Source organism: Chiloscyllium plagiosum, unplaced genomic scaffold (genome assembly GCF_037043375.1).
Source record: "Chiloscyllium plagiosum isolate Xiang-an unplaced genomic scaffold, Cpla_swu_hap1 HiC_scaffold_36, whole genome shotgun sequence".
NCBI classification, from domain to species: domain Eukaryota; kingdom Metazoa; phylum Chordata; class Chondrichthyes; order Orectolobiformes; family Hemiscylliidae; genus Chiloscyllium; species Chiloscyllium plagiosum.
The window spans coordinates 20777704-20797815 of record NW_028270174.1 but is presented as its reverse complement, the minus strand read 5'-3'; the positions used below and the strand labels follow the sequence as shown (position 1 = coordinate 20797815).

The following is a 20112-nucleotide window of genomic DNA, read 5'->3' as shown; positions in this document are numbered from 1 at the left end:
GTTATGGATCATTGCAGAAATCCGATTGTCCTTGACGTGGTTAAAGAATGGAGAATGATGCGCCAAAGTGAGGGCAATTTACAAAAACCTTCCCCTTTCACTCCCATGATAGGAATATTCGGATTTCGGCCAGGGTCGATGGACTCTGGCTTTAGGCTCTGGAAGTCTAGAGGAGTCTCCTGTTTGGGAGATTTATTTGCCGGGGAGCTCATGATGTCTTTCAAGCAGCTGAGCCAGAAATATAAGCTATCTAGGAGGGACCTCTTTTGTTACTTTCAGATTAGGGACTTTATATAGAAAAAGGCTACATTAATGGTTAGTCCCTAAAAGTCTGATATGGAGAGGAGAGTGCTTCGGTCCATGGGTGCTCACTCGGTCAGCACCCTCGATCATTTATTAGGAGGTAATGTTTAGAAGGACATTGAGCGGTTGTGCGGAATCTGGACTCAAGAATTAGGGGTGGAGATCTCGTCAGAGGCGTGGGAGGATGTTTGGGAGAATGTTAGGAAGATTTTGATTTGCAATAGGGTGCAGGCTATGTAATTGAAGGTACTCCACAGGCCTCATTTGGCACCGGAGCGGCTTGTGAAATTTAAGGCAGGAGTGTCCCCAGTGTGTCCCAAATGTAAAACAGATGTTGCTACTCTTACTCATTGCTTGTAGTCATGCCACAAGCTTCATAGATATTGGAATGCCATAGCGAGTGTGTAGGAAGGGGTCTTGGGAACTGAGGCCATGGTAGATCCAGTGTCCCTCCTCTTGGTTTGCCAAATCTCCCTTCTTTGGACGTACATGAGAAGAAGCTAGTTAATATTCTTTCATTCTGTGCCGGGAAGAACATTCTAATGAGCTGAGTGTCAGAGAGTCTCCCAGGACTCTCGGGCTGGTGTAGATTAATTATAGAGCACATCCCCATGGACTTCCTCTCGAGTATGGTGCACCAGAAAATGGAACTGTTTTATGGAACGTGGCGGCCCTTTCTGAATTATATAGACGCAGACCTTTGTGTAGTCATCAGGGCTATGTCTGGTGGTCCGGGGGCATGGGGGGAAGATTTCTGAACAAATACGGGGAGGAAGTATTCCGAACAAATACAAGTTTGTCTACTGATGCTCTCGCTGGTGGGGAACTTGGTAGGATTGTGCTGAGTGCGGTAACTTAACTAAATGTAATTTATTTTACCTTGGTTCAACTTGGTTTAATTTATTTTTTTTTAGTTATTTATTGAATTGTAGTTTTCGTAGTTTTTTTTTCTCTCTACTCAGTGGTTTGTGGAGTAGTGTAATGGTTTGTTTACTGTTATTGTTGTGATAAGATTGTTATACTGTTTTGTAGTGATTTTGTAATTCTGTAAAAAATTTCAAATGTTTTTCTCAATAAAAATATTTACAAAAACAAAAGTCTTCATCCCTTCACCTAAGGGGCATTTCTTTCTGTCCAACCTGTCCATTCACTTCATAGTCTTACACACCTCCGACAGTCCCCCTCCCAGCCTTCTCTGTCGTAAAGAAAACAAGCCAGCTTGTCCAGCTACTCTTCATAGCTAAAGTGCTCCATTCCAGGTAACAATGTCCTATGGGAAGTGGACTTCGTGGACTGGGCCAGTATTTATTGCCCATCTCTTGTTGTCCTTGAGAAGGTGGTGGTGAGCTGCTCTCTTGAACTGCTGATGTTTGTTCGATATTGGAAGACCCACTCTGCTGTTGAGGAGGGAATTCCAGATTTTTAACCCAGAAGCACTGAAGGAATGACAATATATATGCATGTCAGTGGCTTGGAGGGAACTTCTGGATGGCTGCTTTTCCCACCCAGCTGGTAGTGCTTGTGCATTTGAAAAGTGCTGTCTAAGGAACCTTGCTGAATTTCTGCATCCCATTCATGGTATAGACTGCTGCTGTTCAGCATTGGTGGTGGAGACAATGAATGTTGGTGAATAAGTTGCCTATCAAGTGGGCTGCTTTGTCCTGGTTGGTGCCAAGTTTCTTGAGTGTTGTTGACAAGTGGGGATTATTCCATCATACACATGTCTTGTGCCTTGTAGATGGTAGACAGGCGTTATAAAGTCAGGAGGTGAGTTACTTGCTGCAGGATTCCCAGCTTTGGACCTGTTTTTGCGGTCACAGTATTTATATAGCTAGTCCAGTTCAATTTCTAGTCAATGGTAACATCCAGAATGTTGTTTGTGGGGTATTCAGTGATGGAAATGCCAGTGAATGTCAAGGTTAGGTAGTTAGTTTCTTTCTTCTTGGAGATGGTCATTGCCTGACCCTGTTACTTTCCATGTGTCAGCCCATACCTGCTGCATTTGGCCATAATCTACTTCATTAATTGAGGAGTTGTAAATGGTGCTGAACATTGTGATACATCATTTTTAGCACAGAGTCATTTTCAGTAATAAGCTAAACTTGGATCTTGTTAAAAGCTAAAGCTTTGATGTTGCTTCTTTTTAAATTGGTACACTCAAAAAAAACTAAAACAAGTCTAAATGAGGTATATAAATCCAGAGTTCATGGACCACTGTGCAGTAATGGGGTGATACTTACTTTAAAGTGTGACTCTCCCATAGCTGCCAAAGACATGAGAAGTTGAGTTACAAGAGATCAATGGGCTTTCGTTTGCCTGTGGATATTTCAAGTCTACAGGGACACATTTTGCTGTCAGCAACCAGTCAGTCTGATTTAGTGATCACTTAAAAAACACTAAAATGCCATCTTTCACTTGTGGAAATAAAGCAGTGAAAGAAAGATGAGAAAAACACACGATAATCTTCAGATAGGCAAAGAGACACATCAGGTTAAGGAGAACATTTGAAAATTAATGGCTCAACTATTTACACAGAACAATTCATTATATTCCTGATCCAAAACATGTGAACATGGGAGAAAGCAAATCTTTATTGAAAAACAGTAGATAAATAATATTTCACCTTAACGCAAAACTTGACAGGGACTGGTACGTTATGCACCTATAATATTACAGTCATGTATAAACACAATACATTTAAACTTTGGATTTGCTGGTCTCATTGGTTTTGATTTTTTAATTTTACTTGCTGAGTGTCTCAGGCTATACGACACCTTTCCTCTGGAGACTAGTTGGACAATTCCTTTTCTCTGATCTACTTGAAGTAATAATGAAAATGAACTCGCTAACGTACAGCGATTGAGAGAATCATTGGTTTACTATTCCTGTAAGCTTGTGTTCCTATGGTAACTGTGTGCACATGAGCTTCCTGGTCTGGAGGCACACTGGGAGTTTGTGCTTGTGCCTGTTCAAACAAAATGACCATTCAAGGAAAGACACTGAACTGACGAGGAAATATACCATTTAAGAAAGGTTGGTCGGTTTAACAGCTTTGACAGAGAACAATGAGCTTTACACTTGTACAATAATGAGACTTTTTCAAAGGAAAAAGTGGCTTGCATCTTTGTAAAATATTACATTTATTTCATTTGTTTGTGAATTTGTCCAGGATAACGACGCATACACTTAGATCTCCATTTGCAGTTGTTTTAACACTTGAGTGGTCAGTAGCTAAGCGGCTGGTGAAACTGGTGGCCTTTTGTCCTCACAAAGATTAGCAACTGAGCTTTTAATCTCCGTTTGTTGTAACATTGTGCAATGATCCTGACAACTTGGTATTGTTGCCTTTTCAGGCCTGATTCACAGAGTGGCTGTGGCTAGTTAATAATAACTAAATAGTCTGTATACCAGTTCTTAATTGACAAAGTAAATTGTTCAAGAGTTATGGAACACTTAGCAAATTGATTGACCCCTGTAGTGTTTCTGAATGCTTACTGGAGAATGACTGTATGCTTTGAAAATAGTCCTGCACCCCTTAGCATCCAGAGTAAAAGAACCTATTTAAATTGATTTATATTTTATCAGCAAGAAATTTACCAATTGCTTAACAATTTATTTCAAAATAAAAAAAACTGAAATGTAATTCTGTTTAAATATTAATAAACATACAGCATATTTCTGCCCACAAAATACTGGAAACAGTTCCTGAAATCAGTACAGCCCACTAGAATTGTATTTGCACATGTGTTTGGTCTCTAACACTCTGTGGTCTTTTCTCTGCAGCGAATTAAAGAATTGGAAGACAAGATAGAGATTCAGAAAAGACAAATCAAAGAAATAGAAGAGAAGGTGAGGTCTGGTGTCATAAACAAATCTGAAAAAAAGTAATTGCAAGTTTTAAGATTAATTTTTTTTGTCATTTAATTGAGCAGATGCATCAATGAACATGTGAAAGTATTGTCGAGTTATAAATTTGCAGATGACAAGCACATTTATGTACACGCATCAGCAAACTGTCACCTTGTGCTAATATGTTTCTCTTCTTTAAACCTCTCTTTTCTTTTTCTCCTTCTCCCACTTGTTACCTTGTCTCCTTTTACTTTCGGTTTGATTTTTATGTTTTCAGTTTTTGTTTTTGTTTCTGTTTTTCTCTTTAGCTTTTATCCTCTGGCCCTGAGGCCGGCCTCCTGGAACACAGGTTAGTGAGTGAACCTTATTGTTTGATCATACCTGATACCTAGGGAGAGTTGCTGCAACGTCACTGGTCAGTCTGAACTATATCATTGACCCCTTATTCGGCTGATGTCCTGAATCTACTGTGAATTCAATTTGAACTACTTTATAGATAGTAAGATATTCAACAGAATATCAAATATACCATGTAAAAGCAGATTAACTATCTTACTGAACATTATAATGGATCATTGACATTGATCAGTTCCAGGATAAACTCATTATATTGCCTAGTTTCAACTTGTCTGATTAGTAAAATAGTGATTCTAAAATATCTGACTCAGTTTTGTTTGAATTAAAATAAATATTTTTGAGCAATGCACAAACATTATTTTATTGCATGAAGTATCTGTGAAAGATTAATTAAATTGCAATGCTGATCTAAATTAAGGAATCTTCCAAAATAGAGATCCTGTCTTAATATTAAATCCAGCATCAGGGGTTTGAGCAGGGGAGTTACAAACTTAAATGCTGGATATATGAATCAATGTTTGTACATTCAAGTGCCCCATTGTGGGGGAGTGGAACAGTTTAAAATTCGTTCCTGCTGCTTAGGTTTCCAAGTGGCTGAATAATTCAGCAATGAAATGAAGGTGGGACCTGGTGACTATATGAATGACAAACCTTTTCCAGCATTCCTAGTGAACCAAGAGGACAGGACTGCTTTTTTTTAAGGAAACCTTTGGCCTCCTTGTCCCTAATGGTGATTTCTGTCTTACACTCTGCCCCATTAGATATTCACCTCCCTGTTGTTGGACCCTGTCAACAAGTGCTTTGGCCAGCTGCCTGCCATCAATCAAACCAGAAAATGTTTGATGTCCTTTTTTTTATGTTCACTGGCCCTCCCATCCCTGACCCTATAAGTTTCTTTGACGTCTGCATCCCCTCCTGGCTCCCCTTGACATGTTGTGGGCAGATGTGTTTTAAGCTACAGCTACTTTCAGGCTTGGTAAATGAAGCTCTTTATTATTTATTAATCAATCAGCTCCATTGGCATTTATTACAGGGCATATTCAACATCACTAAGTTATAGCTAAATGTGTGACACTTCATTTCAATGTACTTTTAATTCTGTTGTACGAGAGGAGGAATTTCTCACTTTATATTAATATTCCTTATTGTACTGTGGAAGAAGGAATACAAGTCATCTTCCTGGTTCGGGGGCAAATTTGTATGTTATGAAATGACTAATGTCCAGCTGTAATGACAAGTAGAGACTACTATAATCCTTCATATAAAAGAGGTGACAGGCCACATTTTAATTCCACTTATATGATGGGAAGTAGATATATAGAGCCCTGTGTAATTTTGAATGGGGATGGAAATGTGTTGCTGGAGAAGCGCAGCAGGTCAGGCAGCATCTAGGGAACAGGAGAATTTTGAATAGGGTTGTCTCGTTAGTCCCCTTCTGCTTTTCCCACAATCCTTTGAACCCAATACTGCAGCTACTTCAAGCACCCTTGAGTAATTGCATTCTAGATTATAACAACTTGTTGCTTTAAAGGTCATCCTTCATCATCATCCTTCAGGTTGTTTTCCCCCAGTACCTTAAATCTGTGCCCAATTTGTATCCAAACCCACTGCCAATAGGTTTTTTTTTCTAATTTATCAGATCTCTTCATAATTATGAAGGTTCACATTAAATTTCAATTTAAATTTGGATTTCTGTTCTTAGAACAGGGTTGATCACCACCTATTTGGACCTCTCATCTTTTGTATCACGTCAGTAAATCTCCAGTGTTGACATCCATTATGAAATGTGATGCCCAGTAGTACACACAATGGGTGGAATCTAGTTTTGGCAATTTAGGTCCCAGCCAGCAGTTGGAGATCTGCTGGGAACCATGTCTTGCTTATCATTGAGAGACCAGGTAAGCTGACACTTACCTGGACAGTGCGCAGCCTCCAGTCAGATTAAGTGTCTGTCCATTCATAAATCCGCAAACCCTCCCAAACCCCAAAACCTACTGGTGAATCAGAGGCTGTCAGCCCTTCAGTGCCACCAGGCCATAGCTGGTAATGCTTTGGGGCCTTCACTAGGATTCATCAGTGAATTCGTGATAGGAAAGTGGGAAGGTTGATGTTGGAGGGAAGCTCTTGCCGATAAGGCAGAGAGTGAAGTCAGAACTTTGTGCAGCGCCTTGCTTTCAGTGAGATATTTTCCCCCTCCAGTATGCCACTGCCAACCCTGACAGATTTTCCCTGGGCAGCTTTCTGGAAACATGGGAGAACCATGCAATTTGAATTTAATCCCTGAAGCATCATTAACTCCCAATGAGCTTCAAACTAATTTGAATTAAACGATTTTTGAACAAGGCAGTTATCTTCCTGATGCTAGTTGCCTTTTACTGCCCTGCACTAAATGGAGACAGGTCTCCTGCCAACTGGGGCCTTACACGTCGTCTGCCTCATGGTCGTTCAGGCCCGGCCTCCACCTTTTCCCATTTCAACAGACTCCCAATAAATTATACCCGATTGAGGGCAAGACAGGGACAGATTAATCAGGGAGAAATCCTATGGTCAGATAGCTTACTAATGCTCCATGTCCACATCTAAAAAATAAGTGAACATATCATAGAATGATTATGATGCAGCCCAAGGCCATTTCATCCATTATGCCTGCCCCACATATGGAGGATACCTAGCAACCTAGTGTGGGTTAATGGCATTCATAGGTATAGAAAAGAAAAATTAATGGCAGTGGGCCACAGACTTGATCCTAAAGAGAAATAAAACCACCCATTTAGCTTTGTAAGAAAATAGAATTTCTTAATGATTGACCTTGATTTAATTTTCCTTTGATCTGCACTTTTCCATTTGTCCTTAGACTTCAAGAGAACTCACAGAAGATAAAAATAAGCCGACAGAGAAAATTTCAAAGTGTACAAAGCAAACAGAATACATTGACGTGGAGGCATTGACTAAATTCCGAGCTTCAACTAAAGACAAACTAGAACACAAGCAGACCTACGTGCACATGCTACATCTTCATTGGAAGATGCCATTCAAAATTTTCCAAGATATATCTATTTACTGAGGAGAAAGATCATTCCAACATCAAATTGTTTTTAATTCATATAGAATTAGAGGAAAATTGAAACCCCTGAATGTTTCAGAAATGATGGGGAGCAAACACATAAAAGTGCAGAGTGATGCAGATAAAGGACAAGGCGCTGAGGAAAATACCTGGGTGCAATTAGGGATGCCACATATTTCAGAGGAGCAACACAGCAAACTGATGACTCCCACAGAACCTAAGAAAACAGAACATTTTGTGTCTTTTCCAGGGGAGTTGTCGACAGGTGCAGACAATGAAACATTGCCAGAGCAACTGAGAAAATTAGACAAAGAAAATAAACATCGCGGTGACAAAATAGCAGAACTTGAAGCTTATATTTTAAAACTACAGAGTCCCCAACGCTTAGCAGAGCCAGAATTCAGAGGAAATAAGGCTGTTGACAATCAGCAGATTTTAGAAGAGAAATTAAAAGAGTATGAAGTTATGTTGGAGGATAGGACAGACGAGTCGGAGATCTTGAAGAAGAAACTCAATGAGGTGGAGCTGTCATATCATCAACTTCAATTTGAATGTGATGCCCTCAAAGGCAAGCTAGCTTCTGTGAGGGAACTGGAATCACTAGATTCTCTCAGCAGTGACGAGGAAACGGAAGGGAAACATAGTGCCAAAGCGGAGCTACTCCAAAGAGTCAGAAGTTTAGAAGGACTTTTGAAGATTCAGGAAATGAGTGAGAAGGAGTTAACAGAAACAGTCAAAGAACTTCAAGGGGAACTTCTGCGTAGCCAGGAGAATCAGAGACTGCTTGGCTTACGCTGTGCCAAATTGGATCAGTTGACAAAAGAGAAAGAAGATGTGGAAAGCAAGTTAGAAGAGAGGTACAGTCAAGTCGAGCAGCTACAGAAAGAAAAAGAGAAGTTGGAGGAAGATTGCCAAGAGCAAATGAAAATGTTAATTGATGAAATCAAGGAACGGGATGAAGCCCATTCCCAGCTTGAGGTGATTAACAAAGATTTGCTTCTGAAAATCAGGGAACTAGAAGAGTCCAAAACTAGTCTTGAGTCAAAGGTTGCCAAATTCAAGACGGACCTGGAAGAAAGGATGAATAGTGAATTACAATTAGAAAAGCAGTGCTCAGATCTGGAAAAAACTGTCCGAGATTGGGAAAATTTTGAGCAACAGCTGAATGAGCAGTTTAAGCGGGTTGAAAGTAAGCAAAATAGCAAAATAAAGAATCTTAGAAAGCAGCTTGAAGAGAAAGATGAAACATTAAAAAATACCATGCAAATGGTGGAAAAACTCAAGAAAAGCATCAAGGATGCAGAGAGCCAACTTCAGGAGAGGCAGCACATCTCTCCAGAGATCCTTAAGGAGAAGAAGCAACTCGAAGCAGAGCTGAGCAGAAAGGCTGAAGCTGAAATCGATAAGGCAGAGTTCATTGTGAAGATGAGAAGCAGGTTTGAAATGGAGGTGAATGAGAAAAGCCAAGAGCTGGAAGACTGCAAGGATGAAATTGAACGCTTGAATGAAGAAATCGGACAGCTGCGGGAGCAACAGTGGCAGCAACAAGAAGCCGAAAGGAAGCTGCAAGAGAGGAGCAAGATGCTGGAAGAGCTGGTGGAAGATCTGAAGGAAGGGGAGACGAAGGTCCTACAGGAAAAGATAGCTCGCATGGAAGAGCTGCTCAATATGAAGGAAGACACTGAGGAAACATTACAGGCAAGGATTGGGAAACAGGAGACTTTATTAAAAGAAATGGAAGAGACTGAAAGAAGGCTAGCACAACGGAATGAAGAACTGGGGATCAAACAACGTGGGATGAGTGAAGAACTACATCGCTGGAAAACCAAGTGCTCCAACCTTGAAAAATTTGAAAGGGAAGTGAAACTTGAGTCAAAATGCCAGAGAGATAGGATAAAAGACTTGCAAGTTACCAAAACCAATTTGGAGGTGCAACTTCAAAAGAAAATCAGCGAGTTTGAAGAGCTCGACCTTTTGAAGAAGAAAGAACAAGCAAGTGTAACAGCAGAGCTGAACAAAAAGATTGAAGAGCTTGAATTCAAAGAGTCTGTCTGTCAAGCAGCTAAGCAAAACGTTGAAACGCAGTTGAAGAAAAAGATGAAAGAGTTTGAAATTTCCGAGGCAAATGTTAAGAGCCTTCGGAGCAAACTTGAGGAGGCATTGCATGAGAAGCAAAGTGAAATACGAAAAGTTGAAACTACCATGCGGCAAGAGAAGGCGGCACTGGAAGCTGAGCTTGCTAAACAGTCTCAGTCAGTGATTTCATTGGAGGCTATGATCAAAGAGGAATGCCAAATCTCACTTAACTTAAAGGGAGAGCTGCACACTAAAGAAGCAACTTTAAAAATGCTGCAGGAGGAGCACTTAGTGCTGCTGGCGAGAATTCAAGGTTTGGAACAGGTGGGTGCAAAACCTTGTGGCTTTGAGAGGTCAGTAATATGGAATAGTTTCAGTAGGGGCTCATAATTTCAGTCAAGCGTTGACCTGATTGGATTTCCATTTCAACATTCAGTTTTGTTTTCTGGCAAAGCTTTAGTCAGCAGTGTGGGGGCCTGTCTGAAAAGCAGCATGGAGGGCAACATCTGGAAACTGTGAATGAGGATCCATGCTGTGTTCGTACATACAGTGAGAACAGATTACCTCTAATATTCCATTCTTATGCCAATATTTTTTGTCTTCACTCTAGTACTTGAATGCTTAGTTCACAAAATATTACAGAAAAGGTTGAAAAAGGCTCAAGTGAATTTTAAAATCATTGACATGAACTGCACCTAAATCACGGATCAGTGAGATATTTACAATAAGCTATTCTTGTAAGATTTGGTGTTACAGGTTATCCACTAGATATTTCTTTGTTGAGACATTTGAAAACATTTGTGAAAATGCAATGCAAAGACCCCCTGTATGATGCCATTGTTTGAAGTTCTCTGTAGCTGTAATATCAGAATATATCATGAATATTACATGCCAACTTGTCCAATAGAGTGACTAGAACATGCCTTTCATCATGAATAAGTAAATACCTCTTCAGCAAACTGTTGCAATGCCATTTGCGCAGTAGGTTACTGTCGTCAAACCAACAGAGGATGTTTCAATGTGAAAATATCTGCGCAGTTTAGAGATGGAAATTTTTTCAGCAGCAATATAACGTGACGGTTCAATTGGTCCCAGTGGCATGAAAGGCAGCATTGTTTTTTTCCCTATAAATGGATGATAAGGTGAAAGAGATTCATTATATTATCTCACGCAGGAAAGAGGGAACAGATGTACTGAATGTTAATGTCACTATTGGTGCCTCCTGGCAATTGCAGGATCTGGAGGAGGCGAAGGATGACGGGACAAAACTCACTGAGTGGGAGAATAATAAGCGTGACATGGATGTCCTCGACCGGAGGTTGGAAGAACTCACGCAGTCTGAGCAGATACTCAAACAAACCATTGACAACTTCAGAAAGACAGAAGCTGCTTTACAAGGAAGGTAGGGAAATGCAACAGGCAGTGGCACTAATTCTGTTTCTCTTACACATCTGGTACCTTCAAACTTGTTCAGATCAAAGGGCTGTAGAAAGGGAAAGGCAAGCAATGCTGTACCATTGGGGAAATCTCTCAAGCTTCGGCCACTATGGTTTACCTGAACAAGCAAGAGTAATGTTAATTAGGGCTGTTGGTTTCAAGTAATTGAATACTGGTTCCATTTTCTACATTTCTGTCTATCTTTATGTAACAGGGCAGCAGTGGGATTGGAATAACTAATTTCCTAAGTGTGTTTACACTGACCAATGGCACTGAACAAAGGAATTTACCTAGAATATGATACATTGCACAAACCACTGGCATAAATGTTGTGCTATGTTCACAACCAAATGAGTTTTTGATTAGATTACTTACAGTGTGGAAACAGGCCATTCGGCCCAACAAGTCCACACCGACCCGCCGAAGCTTAACCCACCCATTCCCCTACATTTACCCCTTTACCTAACACTACGGGCAATTTAGCGTGGCCAATTCACCTAACCTGCACATTTTTGGACTGTGGGAGGAAACCGGAGCACCCGGAGGAAACCCACACAGACACAGGAAGAATGTGCAAACTCCACACAGTCAGTCACCTGAGTCGGGGATTGAACCCGGGTCTCTGGGGCTGTGAGGCAGCAGTGCTAACCACTGTGCCACCGTGCTGCCCAGTTGTACCATAAAGAGTTTGAATTTAATGTGACTCACAATTACTGGATTGTAGAGATAAGGGTTAGTAAAGTATCTATTTCACTATCTATTTCAATGAACCTGCATAGATGTAAAGAGCTGATTTACTTCCTTCTGTGTCATCCTATAATTTTTTTTTTGATTATGCAAATTAAAGAACTATTGATCAAACCACTGTGAATCATACACAGCCTGTAAGATTTCCTGATCTATCCTAGCATTAGATGCTATTTAAAACCATATGTAACATATTTTGAGGGGTTTTGAAATGAATAGGTATAAATTAAGAGCAATAAGATATCACTGGAGCTATTTCTTGTAGTCCTAGTCATAGAGATTTATAACACAGAAACAGACCTTTCAGTCCAACTTGTCCATGCCGACCAGATATCCTAAATAAATCCGGTCCCATTTGCCAGTATTTGTCCCATATCCATCTAAACCCTTCGTATTCATATACCCATCCAGGTGCCTTTTAAATGTTGTAATTGTACCATCCTCTGGCAGTTCATTCCATACACGCACCATCCTCTGCATGAAAAGGTTGTCCCTAATGTATAGAGAGAAATAAGAAGACAGAATGTAAACAAAAAGATACACATGAATAACAGTGCAAGAAAACTAAATGGCAGGATAAAAATGAGAAAGAAAATTTGGCTAAAACACGAGCACAAGAGTTGAGTCCTGATCAAAAAGGTACACAAGGCATGGGGGTCTCGAGCTAGTAGCAGAATAGGCCATTTGATCCATTGAGCCTGCTCCAGTATGATCATGGCTGATCGTCAAGCTCAATGACCTGATCCCACCCTCCCCCAATACTCCTGAATCCCTTTAACCAAAAGAGCTAGATCTACCTCCTTCTTGAAAACGCAAAATGTCTTGGCCTCAACCACTTCCTGTGGTAGTGAATTTTACAGGCTCACCATTCTCTGGGTGAAGAAATCTCTTCTCACCTCAGTCCTAAAAGATTTACCTCTTATCCTTAAATTATGACCTGTGGTTCAGGACTCCCACACCATTAGGAACATCCTTCTAACCTGTCTAGTCCTGTTAGAATCTTTTAGGTTTCTATGAGATCCCCTCTCATTCTTCTTACCTCTAATGTATGCAATCCGAACTGATTCAATCTCTCCTCGTACATCAGTCCTGCCATCACAGGAATCAATTTGGTAAGCCTTCACTGCAACCCTCTGAACATTCTTTCTCAGGTAAGGTAACCAAAACTGCACACTATATTCCAGTTGTGACTTCATCAGTGTCTATATAATTGCGGCAAAACATCACCACTCCTGTAGTTGAATCCTTTTGCTATGAAGGCCAACACAGAGTTTGCCTTCTTTACTGTCTGCTGCACCTGCGACTAGGACACCCAGGTCTCCTTGAACATTCTCCTCCCACAATTTACAGCCATTCAAATAATAATCTGCCATCCAGTTTTTGGTACCAGTGTGGATAGCCTCACATTTATCTGTAGCATTTGCCCACTCACTCAGTGTGTCCAAATCACACTGCAACATCTCTGCATCCTCCTCACTGCTCACTCTTTCACCCAGCTTTGTGTCATCTGCAAGCTGAGATATTACATTTAAATCCTTCATCTAAATCATAAACATATATTGTAAATAGAGAAATTTGGGGATCTTGTTTGCGAGTTGAGCAAACAACCTGTTAGGATTGTCTCAGTGAATCTGGCCATTATCCTTAGGCTTGCAGCCAATGCTACCTTTGTTATGGACATTGGGTGTCTCTGAGACCATTTAAAGGTAACTGGCACCCCCAGGTGTCCTATGGTTCCTGACAACAAGGAAAGATGGTACGAGACCAATTACGGCAAGACCTGAGACAAGGTGCCCCATTCCTCAGTTGCTACCTTGGTGGCAATATAGAGGAAGGAAAAAAAGCTGTCTGTTTATGGATGGAAGGCAGGGCCACAACACCAGAGGTTCATCAGTAGCCCAAGCTTTAACTGCTGCATGACTGCTGGCGAAAATGGCCTTCCACCCTATTGGAGTCGCTAAGTGGGTTTACCACGTAGCATGCTCAGCTTTGGCACAACAAACAAGATCAAAACACTTAATTACAAATATTATTAATTGCTTTAAATATTATTCGCATGCTTTTTGATGCCTCCTGAGGAGCACAAGTCAACAGGCTGTGTGATGTACTTCTAACTTGAAGTGAAGGGTGGGTTTTTGCTTGTGGAGACTTGTGTGGATGTCTAGTGTCTGAACAATGGATATTGTGCAATCAAATTTCTCATAGAATCCTTACAGAGTGGAAGCAGGGCATTCAGCCCATTGAGTCCATAACATCCCACCAAGACCCACCCCATCCCTGTAATTCCCATGGCCAATCTACCTGCACATCTTTGGACAAAGCCAGAGCACCCAGAGGAAACCCACACAGTCACTGGGAGAATGTACAAACTTCACACAGACAGTCACCTGAGGGTGGGATCAAACCTGGATTCCTGGTGCTGTGAGGCAACAGGCTCTGTCCCCACTCCCAGCTCCACACCTACAACAGGTCCTAGCTCCCAGCCCTGCCGAGTTTTCACCATTCCCCCTGACCTCCCACTCACTGAGGACAAATGATCAGTCCTCAGCAAAGGCCTCACCTTTATCCCCCTCCGCCCACGCATCAATGAATTTAATACACGCCGTGACGTTGAACACTTCTTCTGCCGCCTCCGACTCTGTGCTTACTTTTACAATCAGGACTCTCGCCCACCTTCCGAGGACCCCTTTGCCTGTCTTCCATCCAACTGGACATCCCCTGCTGGCCTAGTACCTGCCCTCAATCTCTTCATTTCGAACTGCCGCCGAGACATTAACCGCCTCAACCTGTCTACCCCCCTCCCCGACTCCAACCTCTCACCCTCACAATGCGCAGCCCTCCACTCCCTCTGCTCCAATCCCAACCTCACCATCAAACCAGCAGATAAAGGGGGTGCAGTGGTAGTTTGGCGCACTGACTTCTACACCGCTGAAGCCAGACAGCAACTCAAAGACACCTCCTCGTACCGCCCCCTTGACCATGACCTCACCCCCCATCACCAAACCATCATCTCCCAGGCCATACAGAACCTCTTCATCTCAGGAGATCTCCCACCCACAGCTTCCAACCTCATAGTCCGGGAACCCCGCACTGCCCGGTTCTACCTCCTTCCCAAGATCCACAAGCCTGACCACCCTGGCCGACCCATTGTCTCAGCATGCTCCTGCCCCACTGAACTCATCTCTACCTACCTTGACACTGTCCTGTCCCCCCTAGTCTAGGAACTCCCCGCGTACGTTCGAGACACCACCCACGCCCTCCACCTCATCCAAGAATTCCGTTTCCCTGGCCCCCAACACCTCATCTTCACCATGGATATCCAATCCCTCTACACTTCCATCCGCCATGACCAGGGCCTCCAAGCCCTCCGTTTCTTCCTCTCCCTACGTCCCCAACAGTACCCTTCCACCCACACTCTCATTCGTTTGGCTGAACTGGTCCTCACCCTTAACAATTTCTCCTTCGAATCCTCCCACTTCCTCCAGACCAAAGGGATAGCCACGGGAACCTGGATGGGCCCCAGCTATGCCTGCCTCTTTGTCGGCTACGTAGAACAGTCCATCTTCTGTAGTTACACCGGCACCATTCCTCACCTCTTCCTCCACTACATTGATGACTATATTGGCACCACCTCGTGTTCCCGCGAGGAGGTTGAGCAATTCATCAACTTCACCAACACATTCCACCCCCACCTTAAATTCACCTGGACCATCTCTGACACCTCCCTCCCCTTCCTGGACCTCTCCATCTCCATTAATGACGACCGACTTAACACTGACATTTTTTACAAATCCACCGACTCCCACAGCTACCTGGATTACACCTCTTCCCACCCTACCTCCTGCAAAAATGCCATCCCGTATTCCCAATCCCTCCGCCTCCGCCATATCTGCTCCCAGGAGGACCAGTTCCACCACAGAACACACCAGATGGCCTCCTTGTTTAGAGACCTCAATTTCCCTTCCCACGTGGTTAAAGATGCCCTCCAATGCATCTCGTCCACATCCCACCCCTCCACCCTCAAACCCCACCCCCCCCAACCGTAACAAGGACAGAATCCCCCGGTGCTCACCTTCCACCCTACCAACCGTCGCATAATTTGGAGATGCCGGTGTTGGACTGGGGTGTACAAAGTTAAAAATCACATAACACCAGGTTATAGTCCAACAGGTTTAATTGGAAGCACACTAGCTTTCAGGTGATAGTGGAGGTCTCAATTGTAAGGCACAGAATTTATAGCAGAGAACACAGGGGGCTAACACCTTCAACATATTGTCGAGCTAATATCAATTGTTATAGCTAATCTGAGAGTGCAACTTTTAAAAAAAGGTTTTGTGATTTACACATGAAAGAAGTGAAACTATCATGGCCTTCGAACAGATGAAAGACTCAACAGACAATCAAGGTATTTTTCAATGTATAATTTCAGTTACATCACACTGTAAACTTTTGCTATAACTTCTGTGCCTTACAATTATGTCCTCCACTACCACCTGATGAAGGAGCGACACTCTGAAAGCTAGTGCTACCAATTAAACCTGTTGGACTATAACCTGGTGTTGTGTGATTTTTAACCTTCGCATAAACCAAATCATCCAAAGACATTTCAGTCACCTCCGAACAGACCCCACCACCAGGGATATATTTCCCTCCCCACCCATTTCCGCTTTCCACAAAGACCGTTCCCTTCATGACTACCTGGTCAGGTCCACGCCCCACCAACAACCCACCCTCCCATCCTGGCACCCTTCCCTGCCACCGCAGGAATTGCAAAATCTGCACCCACACCTCCATCCAAGGCCCCAAAGGAACCTTCCACATCCATCAAAGTTTTACCTGCACATCCACCAATGTCATTTATTGTATCCATTGCTCCCGATGCGGTCTCCTTTACATTGGGGAGACTGGACACCTCCTAGCAGAGCGCTTTAGGGAACATCTCCAGGACACCCGCACCAATCAACCCCACCGCCCTGTGGCCCAACATTTCAACTCCCCCTCCCACTCTGCCGAGGACATGCAGGTCTTGGTTTATGTTGGATAATGGGAACAGACATCTTGTCATCACGGAATGATACAACACAGCCGAAGGCTATTTGACCCCTCAAGAGTGTGTTCCAGATCACTACAACACACTTTGTATAAAAAATAGTCCTCATGTCCTCTCTAGGTTTTTTGCTGATCAATTTATATCTGTATCTTTTGGTTACTGACCCTTTTGCTAATGGAATCAGTTGTTTTATTACTTAATGTAATAAAACTGTTCTTGGTTTTGAACATTATGATCAAACCTCCTCTTAAATATCTTTCTTATGGGCACAAAGCACAGTTTGTCTTGTCTTACTGCAGTTCCTGCATTTGCGGCACCATTCCAGGAAATCTTTCCATGTATATACAGAGGAACATACAAATTCAGAGCAAGAACATTTAGCTGATCTGATCGTGGCTTCAACTCTGCTGTCTAATCCTATAACCATTGATTTCTTTCTCAGTTAAGAATCTCTGACTCAGCCTGAAAAATAGTCACTGCTCTGTGGGGCTAGGAACTCCACAGATCCCACTAAGACAGAGAACACTGTCTTAAATTGGAGATTTCTTATTTTTAAGTTGTGGTGCATAATTCTTGTCTCTCCCACAATGGAAAATACTCTCACCATGTCTACCCTGTCACGTTCCCTCAAGATTTTAGGTTCCAATAAAAACACATCTCATTTTTCTCAACTTTAATGGATACCAACTCAACCTGTCCAAACATTCCTCAAAACATGACCGTTTCATCTCAGGGATCATTTCAGTACATCTCTGAACTGCTTCTAATGCAGTTATATCTTTCTTAAATAAGGAGACCAAAACAGAGTACAGGACTCCAGGTGTAATCTCACTAGTACCTTGTACAACTGTAATAAAAAGTTCACTGAAGTATAATCCATTACCCTTGCAATAAATGATAGCATTCTGTAGGCCTTCCCAATCATTTGTTGTACCTGTATATTAAAGGTAAAGATGCCATAGTCTTACCAGACCACAGGCTGCGCTCTTATTGGAGAGAGATGACTTGTGGTTTAACCTGAGGGTCACTGTGCGGAGTGAGGGATAAGGTTGTGAAGGAGAGTCCTTTATGGTAATCTCAGCTGGTACAGGAAATGAACCCATTCTGTTAGCATCACTGTGTCACAAGCCAACTAAGCTGACTGACTCCATTTGTATATTAACTCTTCATGATTCATATGCCGCCCCCCCCCCCCCGACCCCAACACCGCTACCCCCTGCCCCAACACCGCCCCTCCTGCCCCAACACCGCCCCCCCTGCCCCAACACTGTTCCCCCTGCCCCAAACACCACTCCCCTGCCCCAAAACCGTCCCGCTGCCCCAACACCGCCCCCCTACCCCAATACCGCCCCCCTGCCCCAACACCGCGCCCCTGCCCCAACACCATCCCCCTGCCCCAACACCGCCCCCCCGCTCCAACACCGCCCCCCGCCCCAACACCGCCCCTAACCCCATGCAACACCGCCCCCTAACCCAACACTGCCCCTAATCATGTGCAACACTGCCCCCCTGCTCCAACACTGTTCCCCTGCCCCAACACTGCCCCTAACTCCATGCAACAGCGCCCCCTCTGCCCCAACACTGCCCCTAACTCCATGCAACACCACCCCTCCACCCCAACACTGTCCCTGACCCCGTGCAACACCGCCCCCTGCCCAAACACCGCCCCTGACCCCGTGCAACACCGCCCCTGACCCCCTGCAACACCACCCCTAACCCCGTGCAACACTGTTCCCCCTGCCCCAAACACCACTCCCCTGCCCCATAACCGTCCCGCTGCCCCAACACCATCCCCCTGCCCCAACACCGCCCCCTGCTCCAACACCGCCCCTGCTCCAACACCGCCCCCCTGCCCCAACACCGCCCCCCTGCCCCAACACCGCCCCCCCCGTCCCAACACCACCCCCCTGCCCCAACACCGCCTCCCCGCCCCAACACCCCCCTAACCCCATGCAACACTGCCCCTGACTCTGTGCAACACCGTCCCCCTGCCCCAACACCATCCCCCTGCCCCAACACCGCCCCCTGCTCCAACACCGCCCCTGCTCCAACACCGCCCCCCTGCCCCAACACCGCCCCCCTGCGCCAACACCGCCCCCCCCGTCCCTACACCGCCCCCCTGCCCCAACACCGCCCCCCTGCCCCAACACCGCCCCCCCGCCCCAACACCCCCCTAACCCCATGCAACACTGCCCCTGACTCTGTGCAACACCGTCCCCCTGTCCCAACACCGCCCCCCTGCCCCAACACCGCCCCCCCGTCCCTACACCGCCCCCCTGCCCCAACACCGTCCCCCTGCTCCAACACCGCCCCCCTGCCCCAACACCGCCCCCCTGCCCCAACACCGCCCCCCCCGTCCCTACACCGCCCCCCCGTCCCTACACCGCCCCCCTGCCCCAACACCGCCCCCCTGCCCCAACACCGCCCCCCTGCCCCAACACCGCCCCCCCGCCCCAACACCCCCCTAACCCCATGCAACACTGCCCCTGACTCTGTGCAACACTGTCCCCCTGTCCCAACACCGCCCCCCTGCCCCAACACCGCCCCCCTGCCCCAACACCGCCCCCCCGCCCCAACACCCCCCTAATCCCATGCAACACCGCCCCCTAACCCAACACTGCCCCTAATCTCATGCAACACTGCCCCCCTGCCCCAACACTGTCCCCCTGCCCCAACACCGCCCCTAAATCCATGCAACACCGCCCCCCCCGCCCCAACACTGTCCCCCTGCCCCAACACTGCCCCTAACCCCATGCAACACTGCCCCTGACTCTGTGCAACACCGTCCCCCTGTCCCAACACCGTCCCCTGCCCCAACACCGTCCCCCTGCCCCAACACCGTCCCCCTGTCCCAACACCGTCCCCCTGCCCCAACACCGTCCCCCTGCCCCAACACCGTCCCCCTGCCCCAACACCGTCCCCCTGCCCCAACACCGTCCCCCTGTCCCAACACCGTCCCCCTGCCCCAACACCGTCCCCCTGTCCCAACACCGTCCCCCTGCCCCAACACCGTCCCCCTGCCCCAACACCGCCCCCGACCCCGTGCAACACCGCCCCCGACCCCGTGCAACACCGCCCCTGACCCCGTGCAACACCGCCCCTGACCCCGTGCAACACCGCCCCCGACCCCGTGCAACACCGCCCCTGACCCCGTGCAACACCGCCCCTGACCCCGTGCAACACCGCCCGCCACCCCGTGCAACACCGCCCCTGACCCCGTGCAACACCG

At 45.2% G+C, this 20112-nt stretch overlaps 2 protein-coding genes across 7 annotated transcripts in view; both read left to right on the top strand.

Moving 5' to 3' along the window:
- The window catches only part of LOC122539414 (janus kinase and microtubule-interacting protein 1-like), a 419997-nt gene extending 412424 nt beyond the window's left edge, over window positions 1-7573 (top strand). The window contains 4 exon segments of the mRNA XM_087980036.1: window positions 4087-4152; window positions 4461-4476; window positions 4479-4501; window positions 7364-7573. Coding sequence (XP_087836162.1) covers window positions 4087-4152; window positions 4461-4476; window positions 4479-4501; window positions 7364-7573 — 315 coding nt within the window.
- An 81-nt stretch (window positions 7574-7654) lies between these two features.
- LOC122539251 (uncharacterized) overlaps window positions 7655-20112 on the top strand; it is a 122876-nt gene continuing 110418 nt past the window's right edge. For all 6 annotated transcript variants that reach the window (XM_087980030.1, XM_087980031.1, XM_087980033.1 and 3 more), the window contains exons 1-2: window positions 7655-9973; window positions 10885-11051. In XM_087980030.1, coding sequence (XP_087836156.1) covers window positions 7655-9973; window positions 10885-11051 — 2486 coding nt within the window. The remainder of the gene's footprint in view (window positions 9974-10884; window positions 11052-20112) is intronic.